We start from the raw sequence: 24,660 nt of genomic DNA on the forward strand, positions 1-24,660 counted from the left end.
CAGATGGCGTTTTCTCCTCCTCCACAGCTTCGTCACTGCTTGAGTTTGTCAACTGGCGACATACTGGAAAATACTGCGAAGTGTCTCGAGAGTCTGTAAAAATACCATCTCCCACTCCTGTCGATACATCACCGTTACCATGCCAATTCTTATGTCTGCGTCGTGCGTCTCTGCTTGACATATTTTGATTTCCGTTCACGTCCGGGAAATCCTGTTCTTCAATTAAAGGTTCGCTAACTTTATTTATGTCATGGAGACTCCCAAAACTACTTTTAAAACTTGTGCCGCTGCTATCTGTCGTGCTGTCAAACGAGTTGTCAGCCTCTACGAGCATGGATGTTGTTCGTGAGTCTGATGCGCGCACAAGTCGTGTTTTTCTCTTGTACCCGTTGTGTTTCGGGCACGAATCATGAGTCAGAAGAGGAAGAGATGCAGCTAATCTTGCTACAGTATCGTCTGTTTTAGGCTTGGGCTTCCGTGCGAATTCATTCAGCTGGGTTAAAAAAAAGATGTTTGTTTTGTGTACATTTATGATTTTAAAATTCAAAATAACAATAAAAATAAAATGAGCTTAATATTGTCTGGTCCCTGGACGGTGGCCAGTGCAGATTACGAGCGAAAAAGCGGGCGAGCAGTGAGAAATGGCAGCAAGAGAGAAGGGGAGAGCCTGTAAGCATCTTTTTTAAATACCTTAGTCCGCTCACTAACCCGCCCACATGCAGAAAAACCTTTTTCACGTTCCAAAGGCCGCTTTTCATTCAACAAAAATAACGCTTTAAATTTTCGGAAATTCCACGTTCTCAATCCGTTTGCACAGACCTCAATAGAGACACCGTGAGTTTGGTTAATGTGCTTGTAAGCAGGGTACGGAAGAGCGATACTCTGGACAACAATTTTTAATTTTGTCAAATAGAAAGGGACATTTCGTTCTGACCGACCGAAATGAACGGACCGGTCAAAGTAGACCACCTTCAAAGGACTAGCTGACTTGACAAATGCGTCTTATTCATTTGAATTACCTGTCTCTCAATAATTGGCACAGGCAACGACAGCAGCACTACACCCATCAAAGCACACGCGGCGCCGAGTAGCTGTCCCTTGAGTGTGCTTGGAACAATATCCCCATAGCTGAAATCACAACAACAGTTATAAAGGTCATTTTACATGGGACGATTCGCAACGAAGATTTTAGCTCAACACAGCGTTGCAAGTTGGCCGTTTGCCCAAGTTTAAGGAAATGTCACACGGGACGATTTTCAACGAAACTTTTTAGCGCACTGCAATTTTTTTGGCGCAACAAAAAAACAAAAGCATTTCTCAAAAGGCATTGCGCGGAAGTAGACCTTTTTCAGCTTTTATATTTTGTTTTCCCAAATCAGACATGTTGGCCGTTTTCTCAAGCTAAACCATAGGGCGCATCTTTTCAAAACATTTGAATTAAAGGCCCCTTTTGGATACCTAAATGATAGATTTTCCTTCCCTTTCATATACTTCAACTTGTGAAATCCCCACCCTTGGATAAACCTAAAGCTCCCCGATAAATATGCCCCTTGGTTGGAGCCACCCCGTGTACCCCCAGGGTTCAGGGCACCTACCCAAGGGTTGTCATGGTAACCAAGGTGTACCAAAAAGCTGCTGGAATGCTTATAAATTCAGTATCTTTTTCTTTTCGTTCAAAATAATACATCATGGACGAGAAAGTCACCATCAAGGCAAGAAATGAAAACAGAATTCCACCAAGCTCTGTCGCTGCTCCTTTAACAGACAATATCAAGTTTTGGAACCTTTCCGAATGCCTAGCCAATTTTGTGACGCGAAAAACTCTGAAAGTACGAAATACAGTCACAAAAAAGCCCAACACAGGATTGTGAGATTGGACGCCATGCTCTACTATCCCAATGTAGTAGGGAATTATTCCAAGCAGGTCGATGATATTTGACATGTCGCGTGCGAATTCAAATCTATTTGGAGCTGAGTATAGGCGTGCTATGTACTCCACAGTAAAAATGGCAACACAAAAAGAGTCGATTCCGAAGAAGATGGTGAGATGTACTTCACCTTGCTTTTTGCCAGACTTGGTAGGCACGGTTTCCGCAACGATTGCTGAGATATTGAGAGCAACTACCGCTCCAAATAAATAGCCGAAGATAGCTGATGCTTTTGAACTCTTTGTGTTGGTCAGAAATTCCCATAGTCTCTCTCGAGCGGTCCATAAACCTTGCTTTTTGGCGTGCTTGCAACTTTCGACAGCTTCTTCTTGTTTCTTCATTTTCTCTTGCTCCTCGTCTCCAAGGATAATATGCTCACAGCAGCAATCGAAGACGTGGTGTTGAGGAATTCCAAAAAAGGCTAGCTCATCTAAAATTGCCTCCATGCAGATCGCTGAAGGAGATGAAACGTGAAATGACCCGACACGATAAAACTCAGCTATGCTCTTGAAAATCACGGGATCGCGATCAAAAAAGTATTCCATTCTGTCTTTGTCGTAGAAGTAATTTTTCCTGTCGCTACCGAGAAGCGTATCTGGGAACTTCTCCAAATTTTGCTTGGCAATTTCATATTTTGTTCCCCCAACGTTGACAACAATTCTGTTAATATTTGTAGCATTTAGCCTCTGTAATGACATGATGCTTGGCGTGGCCACTACTTGAGCAGAATTAAGTAGAATCCGTCTTATCAGTGGTCCTGGCCTGGGAGATTTGTGCTTCTCATGTCGAGGTTTCTTCTTAATCCTCATCTTGCCGAAGTGAATTAATGTTCGCACCACTGATGCGTGCCTTCTCTTCTGTGCTTGCTTGTCCATTAAAACTTTATGAAGTGCAACCGAGAAAATTCGATTTGTTTTTGTCAAGAATATAACCTGGTTTGAAAAATTAATAGAAAATAATTTAATCGTGGAAACTCGTTTTTGTGTTGCTCTTTATCGGTGATGCCCGTTGTGTCTCCCCTACGATGGAATGAATCATCAAGTCATTTTTTCTTCGTTTCTTTTTTTTTAAATTTCCATTTCTTTCCTGATTGGTTGTGAACGAACTGCAGCTGTATATCGTATATTTGAAGTATTTCTTCCGACAAAAAAGCGAAATGCAAATAACGATGATCTAAAGGCAAAGATCTTTATGATTAATTATTCTTCTCGTTACGCGGTTTAGTGGCCGGCTGAGTATGTTGAACCGCAAAAGACCAACACAATCGAAGAAACCAACAGCCCGAACTTTGATTTTGAACTTTCATTCCTTTGTCGAATAGATTAAGGGCCACTTATCCTTTTTCAATTTTTTTGGACTGCGACACGTAAAACTTAGCTTGTTTTCAATGTTAGATTAATCTACGACCTTATACAAGAAACCCTCACCATAAATCTTACAATATTTATAACTTGTTGCAAATAAGTGTTATTTATGTGTAGTTTAGATTTAAAAGCCACGCAGTGACATTTAATTAAGATCCTACGCGTTATTTTCATATCGAAAGAGTGATCTTTTCAATGTTATTTCAAAGAACCTAACTTAACTTCCGTGAAGTGCACAAGCATTGACTGAGTGTTATATCAATATTCATATGGTCTGCTGTTATTATTGAAAGATAGCCGAGTTAAGTGACTTGTTTAAACAGAAAGAAAATATAATTTAAGATTAGGCAATGTTTCAAATGGTGATATCATAGAAGAAGAATAGAAATACTCAAAATTGTTTATGTAGTGTGGAGGGTTTTCGAAAATGTGCTGTGAATGCTAAACGACGACTGTCTAACCGCACAATGACAATTCGCCCCCAAACGATATACCCTTTCTCACCAGTTAGATAAATAATTCTGTGTGTTTTTGCCACCATCTGTTCACGAACTGAACAAACATCTTAGTAAGCATGAGCTAAAGTTCACTTGTGTCAAGTTTTTCTTTTGAAATATTTTTTTTTTTTGCTACAGTTGAAGCACGATTCTTACTGTATTAAAAATTCCAGTTGGGCAGAGATGTCAGAGTCGCACTAACAGGACATAATTTCCTGGCCTGTGACTAAAATCTCATAAATAATTGAAACATTGTCAAGCAAACGAATGATAATTGGGTTAAAACCAAAGCCGACGCGATATGGGATCCACATGTTCATGTGTCACCCAGCTAAAAAAATAATACCTAAATAATCATATTAATCATAATTATAAGAAAATTCTCAAATCTTATTGGCCATCAACTGTCATAATTTGCAAGAAAGCTCTTGGAATTTCTTGTGTTTTTTTTATTTTCAAGAGGGCTTAAACACCACAAATTTTGTTTCGTCCAATTCTGTCTGTAATCATACTCGTGATTTGTCTCTCGTATGATTGCAGGCCGAATTGCAATCTACCCAGTCCTATTACCATTATTTATACTTTCGCCCTCAGGTCTCTCTCCTCCGCAGAGGCTCCCGCAATGATTAAGAAATAGTAAGCGGGCAATGGACGATGGGAGGAGAGAAAGGCGTGGGCCTCCCTTCAGTCCTCTCTTTCCCCTTCCCATCGCTCCCCGCGCGCTTTCTTTTTTCCCTCTTCCCAGCCTTCCTACGACACAAAGAGAAGAGAGCCCTCAGGTCACAGTCCCTTCCTTGGGTCTCCGATGATGTATGGCGAGAAAGATTTGTGGTGAGGGCAATCAGGCAATACCAGGGACCAACAACAACCAAACCTCTTTGTTTTTTTTTTATTATTATTATTTAGTTTTACTGTTGTTGTTGTGTTTGTTGTTGTTTATTGCGATTCAATTTACCATCAAGTAGAAAACGTCTAAGGTTGCATAAAAAAGCTAGGAAATGTAACTATTTTTTTCAGCCTCTTTCTAAAACCGTTAGCTATTGTTAAAAAGGCTCCAGTTGTGTTGGCCACATGGCGAAATCAATTCTCAATCTCAGTTTTAAACAGCCAGTCTGAGAGTTTTTTTGGTAAAAATTAAAATCTTAGCTGAGAAGTTATTTGCTTACCTTATTCAAGTATCTCTCGCTTCAGATTCCTTAATTTTACTAACTTTAGAAAAAGGATGTCGAGGGCTTAAGATTGATGGCGGGAGAATACTTTGAGTGAAATTTTAAGAAAAAGTTATTGTTATTGTTTTTAAGGGTTTTTAACTTAGTGTGTGTTTGCTTTTGTAATATGTATTTTTTTAATTCTTAGTCAGCAGGACCCCGTTGACAACAATTTCTACTGAAGGGTTATCCTGGATAAATATTTGATGACGATGGTGATGATGATGATGATGATTATCATCATTAGTAACGTCAGAGAAGTCGTGATGGTTCTAAAAACCCACTGACGAAGTCAAATTTGATCACAGAACTGTTATTCTCTTATCCGTTTATAATTCTGGTCTTGACCCAAATACTTTTTATGTTTTGCTCCATAAAAAAATCTATAACGAGAATTTAGGCGTGCAGCAATGACCTTCGAGATGCATCTCAATTCTAGATGCAAAGTATATGCTTGGGTTATTGTTATTAACAATGCAAAATTAAAACTTCGAGACGTGAATTGCAATTTCACTGATTTACTAATTTTCATGCAGAAACAACGAATTTTAACTCAGGTTTCGATAAAAACCTTTATAACATCATCTTTATTGCATTTCTTACAACTTTGTAATTCTTTACTGAAATATTTTTATTATTAACAGCTATTCAGCTGTCACCTTGAGCTGTTTACGTTGCAATACGGATCAAAGATATTACGTTCTTACAGCTCGTCAGAGTTAATCGTCACTCTATAAACTGAATTTTTCATCCAAAAACAATTGATGAATCTGATGTGGAATCCCCCTGGGTTGTTACGAGTTCTGCTAATGACCCTTCTCTACGTAGAGAGTACCCGAGGAGTATTTCCTATTGAAAGGCTAGTGAGGATGTGCCGCTGGATGGGGTTACATTTTCGCGACTGGATTGACTATAATGGAGTTGCATTTTCAATAGAGCAATTAGAATAGGGTGGCACATTTTCGGGATTTGTGGGTAAGAAAGTTCTAGTAAGTAGGGATTTAAAAATTGGGAAGATTATAAGCGTAAACAAAAACTGGCCAAGTTGGGATCGCGAAAATTACATTTGCCCAAAAGTGACCAAGATAGGGTCTATAATTGGCCACAAAAAAAGACTTGGGATCCTGAGATGCCAGCGGCACATACCCAGCAAAAATTGACCCAAGTACCCTCCCCCTAGGAGAAAGAACAGTAGGTCAATAGACTTCACTTAATTTGCCGTTGTTGCCATCGTTACGTTTATAAATATTTTAGGGCTTGAGGAGTTTTCTGCACTTTCTGCCTTTTAAACAATGGTACCCGCACCGTAAACGAAACCAATTTTGGTTTGTCAGCACAGTATTTCAACACAAACCGCACTTCCGAGGGATCCAGCGCCCAATTGTATATGAAAAACTCGTCTAAAAGTCCAGCAAAATTTTTTGCGTCTGGTAAATGCCCTCCTATCGACACTCGACCCCAGGCTATATTAAGCTTTGGTTTCTTCCCATTGTTAACCGTTGCTTTCAAAAGACCATTCACATATATCTTAGCATCTCCGGTTTCGGAGCTGTACGTAGCAGTCACGTGACTCCAAAGGCCTTCAGGTATGACGAAATCGTCGGTCCTGACGTTAAAGGTGACGTCACTATTCTCATTCTTGTGTCGCCAAAACAACTTTCCATTGATTACGTCCAAGTTGTAAATGTCGTGCCACTCATCATTTTTGTTACTGACCGCTTGAAAGATGGAATGTCGTCCTTTTGTTTGGTTTAAGCTGATCCAAGAGGCTATTGATATCGCTGAAGCTGGTTTATGATGAAACTTTTTACCATCAAGATACACGCCTGGCATGTTATCGTTTGATGCGTCTAGGCATGCACCGCATTTGTCACAACCGCTGTTCATGATGTGTGCTCCTGGAAAAAAGGTCAAAATATAACTATTTAAGTCTGCAATGTTGTTGATTTTAATAGGCCATTCGCACGATGGCGTCATTTTACTACTACGCCCAGAATTCTTTTCCTTTTTCCTTTCATATATAAATTTGGTAGCCCCAGTGTGGTTTAAATAACAAAAGCCCTAATTTGCACAAGAAAGCAAAACCCTGAAGGATCCTGGTCATAGTAGTAATATGACGCCATCATGCAAATGGCCTATTGCATTGTGAACGTGGCTTCCTTAATCAGAGCTTCATGTTAAAGTTTGTTTTTGTGTTTTAACCAGCACTGAAATCCTTATTCGATGAGGTACAGGGCCTTAACTAAAAACCGAAAAAAAAAACGATTCGAGTGGAAAATAATCCCCAGTTGAAGGAGACCCATGTTAGTAGCATTTCATATTTTCTTTATTTCAAAATGTCTAGCCAGATCCCCCCCCGCAGCGGATCAGCGCATCTGCGGCGGTCACACATGCCTCGTCTATGCCGAAAGTCTAGCTATGGCCCTATGCTGGATCTAAACAACGTAGGTTGATGCTTGTCCCTTGTTCTCACCTGAATCGAAAGTAGCATTATTATCGAGGCCCGACTGGTCCATGACTTGGCGAGTGGTTGTGTTAACTTTTTGGAATCCAAAATGGAGGACCATTCTGTTAAACTCGCACTTTCTATAAAGTGCTTTGACTTCTGCCGCAGAAATAACGCGATCGAACATATAAACGTCATCCAAGAACGAGATGAACTTATCGCCAAATTTTTCTCCGATTCCAGTGGCCGTAAAATCGTCTGGTAGTCCTTGGTTCTTCTTGCCAACTGTCTCAGAAATAAGCTTGCCATTCACATAAACGCGCGCAATACCATCTTTTGAATCAAACGTTCCCGCCAAATGAATCCACTGATTCTTGGGCACTTTCACCAGTTTTCCGCCGCTGTGTTTCGCGCGAGACCCTCTAGCGAGTGATCTAGCGCCGTCTTCGCCGACGTCAAACCAGCGAACAAGACCCGGCTTGCGGGATTTTAACCACAGAGCGATAGAAGCAGCTTTTGTGGGTTTCCTGCTAAAATGATCCGCTTTGTACATCACTTCGCCGTGTTTGAGGATAGCAACTCGTCCGCACGAGCCTGAAACCATAGATGCAAAGTTTGTAAGACTAGCGTCACAACCCTCCAAAGTTTCTGGCGCGTCCAGCTGGCAATAATTCGAGTTTTCCAAATATCAAAAAAGATTGAGCATACGCATGCCGTAAAACTTGTTAAACGATCTTCGTCTTGCCGGATTAGTCTGACTTTACCTTTTTCCTATTTGAGTGGAGGGGGGCGGGGGGTGGGGTGGTCTTTTAGCTACACTAGAGGTCATGTAATGATACCTGTAGTGTCCTAGATGTATTATTTCATACATGTATGACACTATTACTGATCACAATTTTTTGCCCAACTTCGGCTAGATTCCTTGATCGCCCGACTTCCCCACCCCCGCTCCCAGCAATGTGCTAAATCAAACTTTTTTGCACCAATCATGCTCGAAATTCAGCATTGTTTGTGGAGGGAGAGGGGGATTTAGTTTTACTTATGTTACTTTAAGTGTCCGAGCACTTTTGACTTCCATTGCCCATACTGGGCAACTGCTTCTCTACTATAATCAAATTTGAATTAAACCTAATCCAGAAGAGGTGATTACAGTTACGGCGATCCTTACGATAACCTGCTACATTGCTGAAGAAGGCTTCCAGAAATTTTTTAGTGAGCTATAGTTACCATACCCATTGTCCGATTTGAAATCTCAGCTCCATTGGCAAGACCTGCGTCATTTTTGTTGCCTGATTCGTCTTGTACAACAATTTTTCCAGGCTTAGAAGGCGTTGTATCAAAGTTGAGATGCATTATAGCACTATGAGCTGGAAAAGGTAGAAAGGAGAGAATTGAAGAAATAGCCGAAATCTGATCTGATGCTGATGCTTGGAAAAAAAAAAGGAAAGCCAAAATAAAACTGACAAAAAAAATATTTATGCCCGATCCAGTTCTTTTCATAGATCCAATCACTGAACTGATTGGTTTATATTCGCAGTTTTGCTGCTCTTGTTTTTTTAATAGAGTACTTTTTATAACGGCGGTATGACGAGAATTTTCGAAACATAATTACTGTGAAAAACGAGAAAAACAAAAGAATTTAAAATACGACGCGCAAGTGGTTAAATAAATAAATAAATAAATAAATAAATAACGATTTGCAGGTAGCACATCCACATAGTGGTTCTTCGTCTACCTGATTCCTGGTCGAATTGAAATTTGGAAATGTTGGTTTAACGACCTTCGAGGTGCTTGATGTAATATTAAAAAAAAAGCAAGAGAATGTTTTACCACTTATCAAACACCACAAAAACAGGAGAAATGACGATGCGTAAAGGAATATTCCAAACAAATTTGAGATTTGTGTTGTTTAATAGAACAATGTCTAGAGTGTATCATATAACTTCTTATAGACAAAGTGATTATAAAGGTGATATCAAAGAATGCAAAAAAGAGGGGTTTAAATCAGATACCCAAAGAAGTTACTGTGCTTGATTTCCTCTATCTTTAGGTTTTGAAACGTTAAGGAGTTTTGGAAAGAGCCTTGCATCCTGGCTTGCACTCGATTATTCAAAACAAGACTGTCGCTATGCAAGGAAAGGAATTGGTGTAACCATATCATTAGCCAAATTTAATTAACACTTAAAATAGAACTTACATAGCTTCTTGAGAATTTCTTCTCTTAGTGTCGTCGAACTGTGCCCTGAGAATGGTAATTTTAAAATCACTTCTTTAAATGAGATGCTGATACTATCTACTTATACCTTGCTACACACTCTTGAGGAATTCACTGAATATGTTTTCTCCCTGCTTTGGCGATGACATGCTTAAACGTTTCCTGACTCAGAGCGAGAACTAGCGGTTTCAGGAGTTCCCGAAGAACTCGCCGTTAAGAACTCAACTCAAACTGTTTTTTTTTTTCTTAATTGATATGCAGCGAACGTGTGTCTCTTCCCATGACACAAAAAATTCCACCTTTCACTCTTCCCTGAGAAACCCCACTGGCCCATAAAGGGTAGCGAAAATTTCATGTTCGGCCTTGGTGAGGTTAGGTCATACCAGAATCTTATTATTGATCTTTATATCATTACTGAACAAGAGAGTAATTTCACCAGTAGGCGCTGCAGAAGCACAAGTGGTTATCAGAAATACCTTTTTAGTAGTACTACCACGACTTCAAACTGTACATCACAATACATACCGGGCTTTGGTGAAGAGATAACAGTCGGCGATTCCTCTCTCACTGATTCTAGAAGTAGAAATAAATACTGGTAGTGGCTACTCTGTGAAAAATTTTATCTATTATCGTTATGATTATTGTTAAACGTCTTCTACTACTTGTGCTTAAACAGAAACTATAAAATTTCACGTGGTGGCAGAAGGGCCCTTTACAAGTATATCCAAATCAGCTGAAAAGACTGAAAAGGGCATTCAAATGCCATCACTTAAAATCACAGCCCGTATTTTCTGAAGCTGCCCAAACCAAATGACCTGAACCATTTGATTTTACAACCAAAATTTCCGGTTTTCCCATTTATTTGTTAAATACCCCAAGTATGGCACTACGCATGCAAGAATGTTCTTTGATAAACCTTCTAATCCATCTTTGAGTTCCTCATTTTTGTCACTCCTGTCCTCTGAAGAAGTTCTTTCTGACTGGGTATCCTGTGAGCTATCCTCTGGCAAGTCTGACTGTGATTCAGATTCTGTTTGCGTTTCATCTGATTCTCTTGATTCTGATTGGCTTGTTGTAGCGCTTTCCTTAGATTCGTCGCTCTCTCTGACGTCATCAGATGAAATTTTCTCTACTTGCTCAGATCCCATATTATCCTCGTCCACACTTGGTCGGTGGGTCTTTGATGGATGTTTATATTTTGGAGGTGATTCGTAGGTATCTTCCTTAGACGCGTTTTCAGTCGTCTCATCTGTTTAAAACGTGCACAGTTTTTAAATAAAAAGAGATCATTCAAACAGAGACTTCCATCAATTGCCATATCTTATGGATAAGTCCTTTTCTTTCCCTTTCAATTGCCTTCTTAACCTACGACCAGGCGTTCCTTCTTTTCTTTTTCTTTGGGAGGCGAGAGGAAAAAGCCGCCGTTCCTTTTTTCATTTGCCCGTCGCTTTTTCCCGAAAAAAAGAACGCCAGATCGCAGGTTATTGCCTTACAACAGAAATCTATTCCCCACTGGCTTCTCATATCAAATGGTGATATTTAAAATTAGGTAAGCGAATATAATTTGTTCTAAACCTCTCATCATTAGTGAACTTAAGATGCCCGGTTTCCGGTGTACTGCTGCAATAACTGTTGTCACAATCTCCTTACTAACCTGCTGCGTGAAATCCATCCTCAGATAGCTCTTCATCTTCTCCCTCATTGTGTCCAATGATTCCTTTTCCGTTCACTCGTGTCAAGTCATTTTCATTGATCCAGTGATGCCTGTGGTGACTTCTAGGGCGATGAAAACGTCTTCCCGCGGTGCTGCTGTATCTTAAGTTGGTGAACGACTGAGATTCATCTGAATCATCTGACTGGGCAAGGGAGTCATCACCTATCTCATCTGCTGAAAAGACGAAAACTCAAAGAAATATTTGCAGTTGATCAGTGTCTCTAAAAGGGGAAATTAATGTTTAGGTTTATACAAAGACGGGAGTTAGAAATATTTAAATCAGATGATTTGGAAGTATAAAACGTCTTAGAGGTCGTATTTGTATTGTAATTGCTATTTTCTGGCATGGAAAAAGTAAGTCATGTATTAATATACTTGAAGCTTGTGGCTGAAAAGAATAGTGTAATCTCTTATAGAGAAGTCCCAGACCAAAAGAAGACCTTTTTAACAACAACTTAAACAGAAGTGAAGGGTTTCGTTATTGCACTCATTCTCAATGGCCCATAGTCAACTGTCGCACCTGAAGTGTAATGAAGTTTTCTGTGCTTTCTCGGTCTAGCTCCAAACATGTTGGCTTCGTCATCGTCCTCGGAGAAGTTGTCTAACCCCCACATTTTCTTGTCATTCTCGTAAGCAAACTTGTCATATCTTGGCTCATCTGGTAAGTCCTCATCTAGGCCAAAATCATTTCTGGGAACATCTCCTCGTGACACTGAAACAAAATGGTAGGCTGATATTATAAACAACACAGTTTTAGAATTTGCTTTGTAAGCATATAACTGGCAATTGTAACAGGAGTGACAGCACAGAATTTAAAGATTATTTTGAATGAAAACTGCAAAGATCAGAATGTCCGTCTTAGAGAACGTCATCTTGCCCTTTGCTTTTGTGTGCTTTTTGACTTGTGGCTCGTTCCGGTGTTAAAAAAATCTATAAATCACAAAGGTCGAAATTACTAACTTTGGCTCCCAAAAATGTCATCTGACAAATGCGACCTGGAATTCACGTCCTCGAAATCTTTGTACACTTGGCTCGCCGTAAGAAAACTGGGAATCTTCCTAGGAGCTGTCATGGGTATGTTGACCGTTATTGGCGATAAACTTGCTGGACCAATGGACCTTACGTCGCTCCGCCGATTACCGAGCATACGTTCGACATTTTGTTCTGGCAAGACATGTTGGAGTGGAGTGACTCCAATGCTTTTGCTGAGCTGATCCAACGGTTCGGGCGAGGGACCTAGTGGTAATCCGAGACCTTGGTTTTGCTGAGGAGAGAATAGAGTCTGTGGGATCTGGTTCATTGTTTGCAGAAGAGGGAACTGGGATCGTGTATCTAAAAATGAAATATTAGAATTTGTTACTACAGTCGACTCTCCCTTAACGGAAATCTATATAAGACAGGCGCACATTCACGGAAAGCTAGAGTTGGTCCCTGCCTTTCTCCTCTACTCCCTTTATTTGACTCTCTGTAAGACGGTCATCACAGACATAAACGGACTCTAAGTTTTGTATCGAAGGTGTCCGTTTTTGAGAGAGAGTTGAATGTATGGCAGTTCGTGTGAAGCAGACCACTTGAACATTTCGTTGGTGCTTTAGGTCGTTGCCTACTTTTGCTGTTGTTACAATCAGAAATGAAAGATTAAAGTAATAGGTCGCCAACCATGATATTTGAGGGGCCAGTTAATCTTTGAAACAACGCTCTTCCCTACTTTATACGACCAAAGTGCCTCTTAGTCCATCATTATTGTCAAACACTCGTGGAAATCAGCTACTTTGTGTGCCTAGTAAGAGATAATAATAGGACAGAGGAAACTTAGGACGTGGCCGGGATATGTGAATTTCACTGAAGTTATTTTTAGAGGCTGTTAATTCCTGAGACGTCCGCATATGCTATTTGATTGTTTGAGACGCCATCAAGTAAACGCGCGACTGCCTAAAAGCAAACAGTGCAGAATGTTGTAATGGCTACTGTTGAATTCTCTCTTGTTCACCTCTCCAGAAACCATTTTCCAATTCATTTCAAGCCTTTAATTGGTCCAAAAATGCGTTTGGTGAAATTTACATATTCCAAGGTCTACACTGAACGTGTCCTTCTCTGTCTGTCTTTTTATTCTTTCTTTGTATGTCAAGTTATATTTTTTTATAGTATGTCAAGTTATATTTTTTTTTTATATTTTCGATAATGTAGCCAAGGTTAAACAAAGTTGAATGTAATGCACATGAAATTTTGCCGTTGCACATATATTTTGATAAGTATCAACGAGACTTAGCTACCTGGTAAACAGGCAAATGTTGAATAGTTGAAGCAGTTTAAATATTCCTTCATGCATGGATTTAGTCTGATAAAATATGGCTAAAAAACTATTTACACTTAGGGCAAATTACTGCTATAGGTGTTAAGCACTCACGCATTTCTCTTTAAACGACGTCAGTGATGAAACCTTTGTTTTCTAATGAAGAGTTGTTTTTCGTCAACCTTTCCATTAGCAGTTTCAGAGTAATAACAAAAGAATCAGACTATCGTCACGAAAAGTCCCTCTTTCCTTTTCAAATTGTTGTAAGTCTCCTATCTGGAAAAATGCTTCTCCATGGAGTCCCTATAAACAGCTAAAAAATTCCTTTACACTGTCGTTGTTAAAAGAGCTGTGTCACGAAATTCAGCCAAATTAGGAAATTACAAAATGCCTGTTGAATTAAGAAAAACATTAAAATAACCGCTTAAAACTTTAAAGGGAGGTTTAAATAACATAACAGAAACAACAGATGCCACGGATGGGCAAAACTGAAGAAGATTGAAACGGATTGAAATTAGGGTTTTTGAAAACTGTTCAGCCTAACAGTTTTTCAAAGTTGATCGCTGCTGCTTACGACTTCAAAAATAATGCTCAGATCTCTGATTTTGTCATTTACGTTTAATTTCTTTGCTTACTTCAAGTTCCATAGCAATTAAGGGCGGGTAATTGGCAAATTTAAACAAAATGAACTGGACTGCTGTGACACAGCCCCTTTAAGGACCCACGCATTTCTCTTTTAAGGACGTCAATGATGAAATTTTCGCTTTTTCATGAAGAGCTGTTTTTCGCCAATTTTTTCATTGTTAGTTTAAAAGAATTATTTAAAGAATCAGTAAATCGTCAAGAAACGTCCATCTCTCCTTTTTCAGTTTTTGTTATACTAAGTCTCCTATCCGGAAAAAAATTTCCTCCCTGGAATCGCCATAAATGGCTAATAAATTCCTTTATACTTACTGACAGTAAATTAACTGGTCGGTATACTATAGATGTTAACCACCCACGCACTTTTTTTAATGACGACAGTGATAATTGTCACTGTTACGGAGTAGTTTTTTTTCGCTCACCTTTCCATCCGTATTTCGAAAGTACTTTTAAACTAAGAGCGGCCAGGCAATGCTTTGAAATGGGGGGATTATTACAGGAAAAGTAGTAAAATGCACCAGTGCGTGACCAAATACTAGCTGCTAGAGTAGTATTTAAAAAACAGAACAAACTCTTATCCCTATTAAATATTTCAAATATCCATCTAGCAACCATTTGGAAAGAAAGTGACCAAAATTTAAAATTTTCATGATTGGCTTTTGAAGCTTTGATAAGCTTGACTTTTGAACTATAGAAACATAATTTTCGTGAAAATACCCAATAGAAATGAACGCGATCGAAATGGTAATTAATTTCTTGTTTTTGTACTGACTTTTGGAAAAGCATTTTGCTTACACAGATTAACTGATAGGGGGATAAACATAAGACCATTTGCGTCAATAAAATAATCCCATAAGACCAGAGCGGTGCCACTCGGTATTATTAAAGCGACTGTTTCGGAGGAAAACAGCATCGTACTCCTTTTCCGATTGATGCTGCTTACAGAGGCAAGGCAACAATGGACGGCAGTGGAAACTCTGGAAAGCGAAAGAATAGTTACACACCAAATGAAGGCGGTTTGGTGTTTTTTAAAGCAAAGACTTGCTCAACTGGTGCCTGTAACAACCCCAGTTTGTACACGACTTGCGGTCACTTGATAAAACCGAGAACAGTCTTGATTCAGTCGAAAGGTGAGCTTCAAAACGTAGCAAGCAGTTATGTAGCGGATACCGTGACAATTTTTTCTCAGTATCCGAAGTCACCGGCTTTGTTATCACCAACCAAGGGCAGGTTTATTTTTCCAGTGCTCGCTGCTGTTCAGTCTCCTTCTGACGAAGTCGTTAATGATTCACGCCGTGCAAGGTACACTTTGGATACTCTACCGGAAAGCGATTGTGACAGCTATGGGACAGCACCTAGCGCACACTATTTCCACCACCAAGGCACATTAAAGCCAGTATACAAGCACGGGCAATATAGGTCGGCCTTCTCATTGGCCGGAATAAAAGAAAATGAGATGTCCTCGGGGTTTCGAGGAAGAGAACTAGCTCCAAATACAGCTCACGACAAGGGCATAGAAATGATCCAGTTTCCAAGAAAAGAAAGTCTGTCGGAAAGAAATTGGGGGAACCTAGCACAGCATAGAGGTCATCGGCCACGCTTTCAGCAACAGTTTTACATCAAACAGCCAGCTGAACAGCATCTTCCGTCGACAGGTTACCGGTCGGACTCGCAAGAGGTTTGTCCAAAAATGGTAGAAGCATTGGAAGATTCATTCAGTGCCTGTATGGGAACAGCTTTTCAGCAGCGACAGATAAAGGAGTCCAAAAAGGGGGCGCCCGACCAACTCGACCCAGTAGCTCAGAAACCATCCGATCTCTGCGAGCACAAGAATTCAGCATTTCGTACATCTCTTTCAAGAGCCGAAAGGAAGACGCATTCATGGTACCAACCACATACCGGTATGTCATCAGATTTTACGAAAGACATGGAACTTTTCCACAGAACAGAACAGGGGATATCAAAAGCAGCGCGCAAAAAAGTTTATCTGCCACCCATTCAGCAACCCTTCGAAGCCTCAGCGTCACCTTTCAAGCAGAGCTCTGCTACGACCAACGAGATTTTAGGTAAGCAGGCTAGAGAAGTACGTCGGCAAAGCACAGTTCTTCATGTCCAAGGCCCGCTAACACAGCATCTCGCCCGCGGAGTTGCTTCCAACGTGAAGCAGTCCCTTGGAATGAGTGAGTCATCTGAGAGTGTAAGAAAGGTCAGACAAGAAGGGGCGGCAACAACCAATCAACTCAGTGAGCAGAGATGCATCGCCCGGAGACAAGATACCACGAAGACCATGGACAACGCTGATAGCCATCTGCCAACTGCTCATCGCTCATCCACGATCTCTTCACTCGTACGGTCAAAGATTGGAGGTAGTCGGTTTGAGCGACAAGAGTTTAAACACGAAGCTGGTGCGCGTAAAAGGCGAGAGGGCGTTTTTGGTGATTCTGATGGCGTTCAAGGCCAAAGAGCGATTTTACGTGTTTTTAAAAAACGGTTTTAGTGAACTATGATTGCTGTTAAGCGTATTTTAAGTAACGATGGTTGTTATTTAGACTCCCAACGCTAACATAATTGTGATAGTAAGAGTAATAATAACTATAATAGTAATATCAGGGGTAACAAATTACTTCTTAATTTTGGCGCATGCAAAGGCAACGTGCCAAGATAGCGTCGGAGTTTTAAAATGCTATGAACGAAGATGTCAGGGCATTAAAGGACGTTTTAGAAACCAAAACGCACAAAAGAGCACATCACGAGGGATTCTAACAGATATTTTTCGAAAAATTCAGAAACTTGTGAACTTGAGCCAAAATTTATATAGCTCTAACCTTTTCAGTGCCTGGAATTGTCGATGCCATAAATAAGTGAAAAGACCACAATGTGCGCCCTTGATTGCTAATAAAAAGGTAAACTCGTGAAATTAGTCCCTAATAATAATAATAATAATAATAGTAACAAAAACAGTGATATTTAGCAACCACTTTGACGACGGCAGTGAAAACCTCACTAAAATGTAAATTTGTGTTTTTTTGTGTGTGTGAACTTCATCGCAATTGCATAGATGGTTATTTTGCTTGCTAATCCTGAAAGCTCTGTCGTTGTAATATGGTAATATGGTAAACGTTTTTTATAGTGGCAGTGCACTTAGCTGCTCTAGCTTGTTTTTTCTTCTTTTTTTTAGAGTTTTAGTTTTTAAAAACTGCAAACTATAGCTGTAAAACTTGTTGATTCTCCTACTCGTTTCGTCTAGCTAAATTAGACTTCTTTAGGGAGTTTTGCATTCAAAGACTAAACGCCTGTATTTAAGCCATAACTGATGACTACTAGTGATGACGATGGTGGCAAACATTGAGGGTCGGTTATTTAAACGATCACTGGACCTCCAGATCTCTTTCTTAAGGGGTTAATTTAATAAATTAATTACTTTTCCAGTGTACGCTGTATGCTTTGGTTAAATTGTTCACGAAAAATAGTGTTGGGATAAAAGAGTTGGGCAAAATGAAAATGGCTTAGAACGTGGTTTTGTTAAACACGGGCTACACTCCGTTTAAATAACTGGCCCTGAAAGTTTGGCCATGTGGGAAATTATTACTCAAGGAGTGCTGCTTTCTCAACAGGCTTTCCCGAGGCTTAGTAAACAAGCGAGAAGCTCGAGAGGGGGATGATGGGAACGAGCGCAGAGGGCGGGCGGCTCCCCCACTTTCCTTGATTATTAACTCAATCATCCCCACCCCCTTCCAGAAAGTGATCGCGAGCGACTTGAAACGAGGCCACAGTTTTTTAGCTAAAACCTTGGCCTCAGGTATTCTTTGATGATAACATCATGTTCGACTAAGTTCTTTGTCATTTTATATTACTTAATTTCTATATTACCAATTTTTCGTTCAAGAGGACACTTTTACGATAAAACAGTCAGCTATTCCAAAGATCAAAGATCACATAACAAGTCAGTCGATCCTGAACAAAGAAGCAATTCGGACGACGTCAGACCTGGGGCGAGGGGGATCAAAGTTCAGCTTTTTTGGCCTGAACAGCTGTAACGGGGTGTTTGTTGTTGTTGTTGTTTCCCGTTTTTTTTTTCTGTTTTTTTTTTGGTGAAAAACGCACATGCATTTTCTTAACGAATTAACGCATGCATAGTTGGTTAAAATATTATCTTGTCATTGTTAAATAAACTTTGTAAGATCTCAGTCCTAAGCGCTTGCCGATGAAATTGCAAAGAAAGATAAAAGGTAAAAATTGCGATGATTACAGAAACAACGAATCGCAATGAATGAAAACGTCATGGCACTAGGGTCTAGAGGAAAGAAACCTTCTCCTGTATAACGTTTTTAAGGCTTGTCAGTCATTGAACATCTAGCCTGCGAGGAATGTCTCCAGGGCGCTCTGGCGGCAAGGAGGGAAAAGGAAGGAGAGTTTGCAACTCGTCTCTTCCAAGGGGGAAACGAGCGCGATTGCGCAAGTGTAAACAGACATTGAAAAACACGTGAAAGATCATCGCTAATATCATCTCCGCCAATCAGCAATTTCGCATCGACTTTTTAGATGCACGTATTCAAATTCCAGAGACATAGTTGCAAGCTTTTCTTTTTCCCTTCCCGCCTCCAGAGCGCCTCAGAGAGCTTGCCCGCAGGCTGCTGAACATGCACTTGCTGAGGCTGGGTGTTATAGAGGCTTATAAGCACTTGACTTATAAGCAAATGACTGATTGCAACAGGTTCTCCCTAGAGTAGAGGGAGTGAACGCAAGGAAAAGGAATTCGAATGTATTGTTCGAAATTGCAAAGTAGTAAACGTGAGTAACGCTATCGACTCGTGGATGAAACTGAAGACCAGCATAATATTGTTGACAACTGAAAGTCCTTTTCCTAAGCCATGTAAATAAATCGACCCCTATCACTGCGGTACCAAGTGAGGTTAACTCACCCACCGACTAAAGAGGTTATATATCAAATTATACTGCGAGAAGTCACAGTTAAGTCACAGTTGCTCGAGAGCACGCGTGAGGGGCGAACGGCACTTTTGATTCTATGGTCTGGGGGTTTCAAGGCCATGAATCCTGTGAAAATATAGTGCTAGCCATTACTTCTTGAATGAATGGAAAACTGACGTGAAACTACTGTTATTTTGTACGTGTAATTAACAGTTCACGACAAGTAAAAGAAATCTTGTTCACTGTGCAAATTGACGTTTGCCGCGGTTTGCCGTAAACGTGATCCCAAATCTCTCTTTTGTCTTTGCAAGAATGTAAGAACGCTTACCGAAGGCAGGAACTAACCGGCCGGACCACTCATTTTGAAACGATAGAGGATTTCTCGAGAGTTTTTGTTACACCTCCTCACTGCCTTTCACACTATTTATGAGTTGGCCGATCTAACTGGAGACATCGGTGAACTAATACGACCGGACCGTTCTGCCGCCCAGTCCTGACTTATGATAAGCGCGTTGAGATAAAGGATCTAACCTACAGTTGTTAATATTGTAGTAATGTCTACCTGGCTGCCCCAGCAGTGATATGGGGCTCATCGCTTGAGGTGACTGAACGATCTGTGGTACAAATTCCTGGAGCGGCTGTGTGGGTAAAAACTGCTGGACGGGCTGCTGTAACTGTGGCAATTGTGGCATGTTGGGAAGGAGCACTTGTCCATCCATTTGACCAGGAAGCAGCGTCTGCCCGGCAAACTGCTGTAGATTGTTGTTGTTTTGCATAAATGGTACTGGAACAAGCAGTTGTCTTCTTTTTCTAGAATGCACCGGCCTTGACCCTACCATTTGGCTGCTAACTGTATTGGGCGCACCATTCCTAAGAGAATTGATCCACTGAATTGGTTTCCTTCGGAAGTGAGAAACTAAAGTTTTTGGTCGGACCGTTTTAGATCTGGGTGATTCATATGAGTACAGCCTCTGTTCGTGAATGTTAGTTTTTATATTGTTTCTCTCCGAATTGTTCTCAGGGGGTCCTGTCCAAAAAACGTTCTTCTGCTTTCTTGATTGCACAAATCCCGTCTGCGTTGGCAAAAGAGGCGCTTCAGTTGGAAAAATGTTCTTAACTGGTGATGTCTGATCTGAAATAGAACCAGATTTTTCTAAAAAGTGATTGGCTTTGGTGGACATTATTGAAGGCATAAAAACCTCCGAGGGAAAAGATCCCTTGCTATCCCTTTCGTTGGAGCTGCTTCGAGGAGTGGCAATCATTCCAGATTGTGTTGGAACAAGAACCGGTACAGTGGTAGGTTCTTTTCTGACATGACTTTCTGTAACCGGTACAATTCGGCCCTCCTGAGTTGGAACAATTAGAGGGGAGCTTGTCGGTGGTTGTGGCACATCCATAGGGTTAGGCGTAGTCGTAAGGCTCGTCTTCGGGGCCGGTGTGGATGAATGTTCCAGAAGGTCCTTGAACGCACTTCCGAGGGGCGAGAAAATATGGGCTGGTAAAAGTTTAGCCCCAGATTCTGTTAAAAATCCCTCAGTTGATTCTTTTTTTGATACCTTTTTTGATCTTCTCAGAGGCAATTTGGATGATGCAATGTCACCCTGAGCTTTTCGATTTTGCTTTATTACTGATCTCTCCCCAAGCATGAAATCTGCTTTCATTAAAGATTTTAAAAGTTCCTGTGAGGCTTTTCTCTGTAAATCTGAAGTGTCTTTACTAGGCCTCAAACCTATTGTTTTCGCTTTTCCAAGTGCATCTTTGGTGACCAGTTTTGGGGACTCGTATAAGAGTTTACGTAATGTAGCATTGCCATGAAGAAGGGAAGAAAGGACCAGCGACAACAACGATGTATTGACCTTGACGTTTTTGAGTGGCGCCTTAAACAGAGATAGCTGCGGATAAAGTGTTTTTAAATAATCCGCTGCAGTGTACATTTTCCGTGATAACTGACCATTTCTTGGACTTTCCGCTGTGCTAGTTCCCAAAGAAATGTTATGAGATTTTGCTATCTTCACATTGGTAAACCAATCGTCGTGAGAATCAGAATGAGGTTCCGAGACATTTTTCTTTATCGATTCCCTTTGTAATACCACTGATGCTCTACTGGATGATAACTCTGATAAACTGTGATTGTACATCCTGGTTGAATTTTTTAATGAAGAAATTCCCTTAGATTTAGTTCCTTGCATTTTCGTCAGGAAGGATGTAGAATTATTCTCCACTTTCGTCATTGGCCTCAATGGCGATTCCTGGTGATGCATACTTATTGGCTGCGCTTCGTGCAGAAGACTGTTGCTTTTGCCATAGTTAAGTACTAGTGGTCGCTTTTCTTTCAAAACAGAAGAAGGCACTAATTCTTGTTTAAGCATTCCGCCTGGACGAGCTTCGTCCAGTAAAACATTATTCTCGTTTTCGTTGTCGTCGCTTTTGGCTTTCTGCTTAGCTTTCTCGAGGATAATCGGTTTGTTCTTCCAGTCTTCGTTTGCCAGTTGGTGAGCAGCCGTTAAACTTTCTGAAACAGCCTGTCTTGAAGAAGAGAGTGCGCTATCTGTGGAATAGAACGTTTTGTTAACTTATGGATTCAATGAAAGCAACAATGCAGACTCAAACTTTCTAAAGATCTTCGGTTGTAAAGATTGATAATTTACCTGTTTCTCCATAACACGTCCTAAACAGAGAATAAGTCGATTTATGTTTAATTTACAGTCGTTTATATTTTTAGTGTTTAAAAAACTCTGTTAACATCTAAGTTTTAATTTTTTGCTCAGGATTTTAATACAGCTACCGATGAATGCAGTTCTACGTCATCGTGCTTACTGCTTCGCTATAGTAGTTGGGTTTCTAATTATCAGAATTCACGTTTTTCAAAAAGTGCGTCCACAACAGTAGCTCACCTTCTCGCCAAGTGTCTTTAATTATTGCATTTGTCAAAAACTTTTCGCTTTCCAAGAGTGGTTCAATTTTTTGGAGATCTTCTTTAGATGGGCCTGTATCTGTGTACGGAGAATCCAAGTACGGTGGCGTTTCGGGACTTCCTGTTTCGTTTGGTTCATAGAATTCTACTTTTTCACTAGATTGCGGAACGGCTGAGTTATACTGCCCTTGCGGGATTGACAAGCTGTTAGTGCCCAGTTCATTCCGATTTGTTACATCACCCAACATTTCGTTTTGAACATTAAGCTGCTCTGGTGATGATGAAATAACCTTGTTTTGTCCAGTAAAGCTTGAATCATCAGACAACATTTGGTTTGGACTAAGGGAAAAGGCACTTTGCTCGTCTGGCAATTGGCCTTGACCAAACAAAGCACCCTGTGATAATCCGTCATTCCATTGTTGAGGCATAGGGTCTGACGTGAAAGGAAGCTCGAATCTTTTTGCTTTCTCTGCAAAACCAATTAAAAGAGCTCTTATGAGATAAAAATTGGCAAGGTTATCGGAAACCGTAAAAAAGATGTCGACAACTTTGTCGAGTAGCAAGGGCAGCGCGTCATCATGGCTGGAGAGTAAGGAAGATGCTACAAGACAGTGTAAATTGTTCTTTACTCTTCAACATTTAACACAACTCTCGGGTTTTTAACTTTGAAACATGGTAACCAATATTAAGCCTTACTCGGGATGAGAATTATTGACCCCCTCCTATCAAGGCAACCGGGAAGGGGCCCATTTCCTGAAGACCTAGAAGGCCTCTGCGCAACTTTGCCGGAAAAGACGCTGTTCAGACAAAAAGTTAATATCTGCCTCAGGAGGTGCCTAACTCACTAAGAAGCAAAGGAAATGACTGAAGAACAGTAGGGACACTCTTATGTCCGTTTTAAGAAGGTGACCGTCCTTTAAAGGAGATAGTTTAAGAGAGAGTTGATGTTACACTAAAATAAAAGACCATAATCTACCTATTGATTAAATGACTTTTAATGTCAAACTATTCAGTGAGGATGAGCAAGAAGGGGGCCCAACAGGCCCATGAAAGGTACCGCCATTCCCTACCCTTCACACAACCCATGGCATGAAGGTAGACTCGAGAGGTGGTTGTTGCGTAACCGTTTTACGTCCTTCAAGAGTCGATCAATTTTTGCTGCTATTGGTACTGAAAGGGTTATTTACACAATACTATTAATGTTTAAGGCTGATGGTCAACACATGATCCCACGAGACAGAGTTGTTGGCCCTCTAAGTCGGTTTAAAGATGAAGAATTTGGTGATTAAAATTAACCTTTATCCACTGGAGTGGCTCTGTTTTCTTCTGTTATAGCATTGGCTGGTAGTATGGCAGGTGCAGGGGCGATGAGAGGAGATGGTGCGATGGCCCCTGCGGGTGGTATTGCTCCGGCGTCAGGCACTACCCCGGATGGTAAAACAATGGGTGCTGGGATACCACTGATGGGATCTGGAGGCAGATCATCGGGAGCACCTAAGTACAACTGACGCCTAACTGCAGCATGCAAAGGAGAACAGGACAAGGTATCAACTATTTTATGGTTTGTTAGGGGTTTTCCAGAAAATCGGTGGAGTGTTGACAACATCATCATGGCAATCAAGGATGGTTACATTGATCTAGGCACTTTATAATGAAAGCAATAGTACTGCTGTTAAGGGCAGATGACTTCCTTGAATTTTAAATGTTTTTTTTAAGGCGGAACTGGGTATAATCAAGAGAGATTGTTGAGACACCTGAGCTTAAGAAGCTTTTATCAGACATGCTTATGGTTTAATGTAAATTTATAGTACAAAGAGCTTTTTTTCCCGTAAAATCTATTAATGAAATTTCTACTCATAGGGAAGCAACTCACTTACAAATTCCAGTGCAATCATGATGATGAAAGGTAAACAACAAGAACTGTCTTAAATTTGAGAAGGGAATCTTAAAAATCAGGTACGAGAAACCCAGTTATCTGGCTGGTATATTTATTGAGCCAATGGATACAATGATATTGTAAACCTACCTGTACGATGAGCATTTCCTGAGAGAATTAAAGAGCTACAGACGTACAGTAAACTAAGGAATTTTGTTTGCCAAGTTCGGCTCTCCATTGATGTAAGATGGTCACGTGACGACGCACACTGCATGGAAAAGACAAAAAGACGACGTTTCACTATAATTCAAACTTTGATGCCGGTTTACATTTGTTTGTATTGAAGAAACGTTTCAGTGAGCTTGATTACCGAAGGAACATATTACACTTCCAACCACTGAGGAAAGTGCCACATTTGCCCAGATCTTACTGCACGATTAGCAAGCAGTTATCAATTTAATTACTAGCGTATAGTATAAGTATGAGCAGTTTATGTGCCGCTTCCAATCCGACAACCCAGGTCAAAACATTTTGGGACACTTGAGGAAATTAGGCACGAAGAAGCACTTTGCTAAATTAACTCATTTTCTACCTCTTAAAAAAGGTTGAGGGTGTTGTTATAAGCTAGAGCCTA

The 24,660-nt window shown here is 40.4% G+C and overlaps 2 protein-coding genes across 2 annotated transcripts in view; both read right to left on the reverse strand.

Annotated features, from left to right (window-relative positions):
• Window positions 1-2,933, reverse strand: part of LOC140934970 (potassium voltage-gated channel protein Shal-like) — a 3,660-nt gene extending 727 nt beyond the window's left edge. Inside the window, exons 1-3 of the mRNA XM_073384524.1 lie at window positions 1,596-2,933; window positions 1,020-1,128; window positions 1-493 (exon numbers count right to left, since the gene is read on the reverse strand). The exon at window positions 1-493 is cut by the window's left edge and continues 727 nt beyond it. Coding sequence (XP_073240625.1) covers window positions 1-493; window positions 1,020-1,128; window positions 1,596-2,803 — 1,810 coding nt within the window. The 5' untranslated portion in view covers window positions 2,804-2,933. The remainder of the gene's footprint in view (window positions 494-1,019; window positions 1,129-1,595) is intronic.
• A 3,140-nt stretch (window positions 2,934-6,073) lies between these two features.
• On the reverse strand, window positions 6,074-24,279 carry LOC140934118 (uncharacterized). Its single transcript, XM_073383800.1, has 13 exons — window positions 24,177-24,279; window positions 23,447-23,665; window positions 22,131-22,619; window positions 19,799-21,784; window positions 12,333-12,704; window positions 11,893-12,084; window positions 11,313-11,546; window positions 10,575-10,907; window positions 10,184-10,231; window positions 9,641-9,685; window positions 8,676-8,810; window positions 7,471-8,037; window positions 6,074-6,895 (listed from the first exon to the last, which is right to left on the reverse strand). The coding sequence occupies exons 1-13, from the start codon at window positions 24,262-24,264 to the stop codon at window positions 6,237-6,239; spliced, it is 5,367 nt and encodes a 1,788-aa protein (XP_073239901.1). The 5' UTR covers window positions 24,265-24,279; the 3' UTR covers window positions 6,074-6,236.
• Window positions 24,280-24,660: the final 381 nt, after the last annotated feature.

Source organism: Porites lutea, chromosome 4, assembly GCF_958299795.1.
Source record: "Porites lutea chromosome 4, jaPorLute2.1, whole genome shotgun sequence".
Taxonomy (NCBI): Eukaryota; Metazoa; Cnidaria; class Anthozoa; order Scleractinia; family Poritidae; genus Porites; species Porites lutea.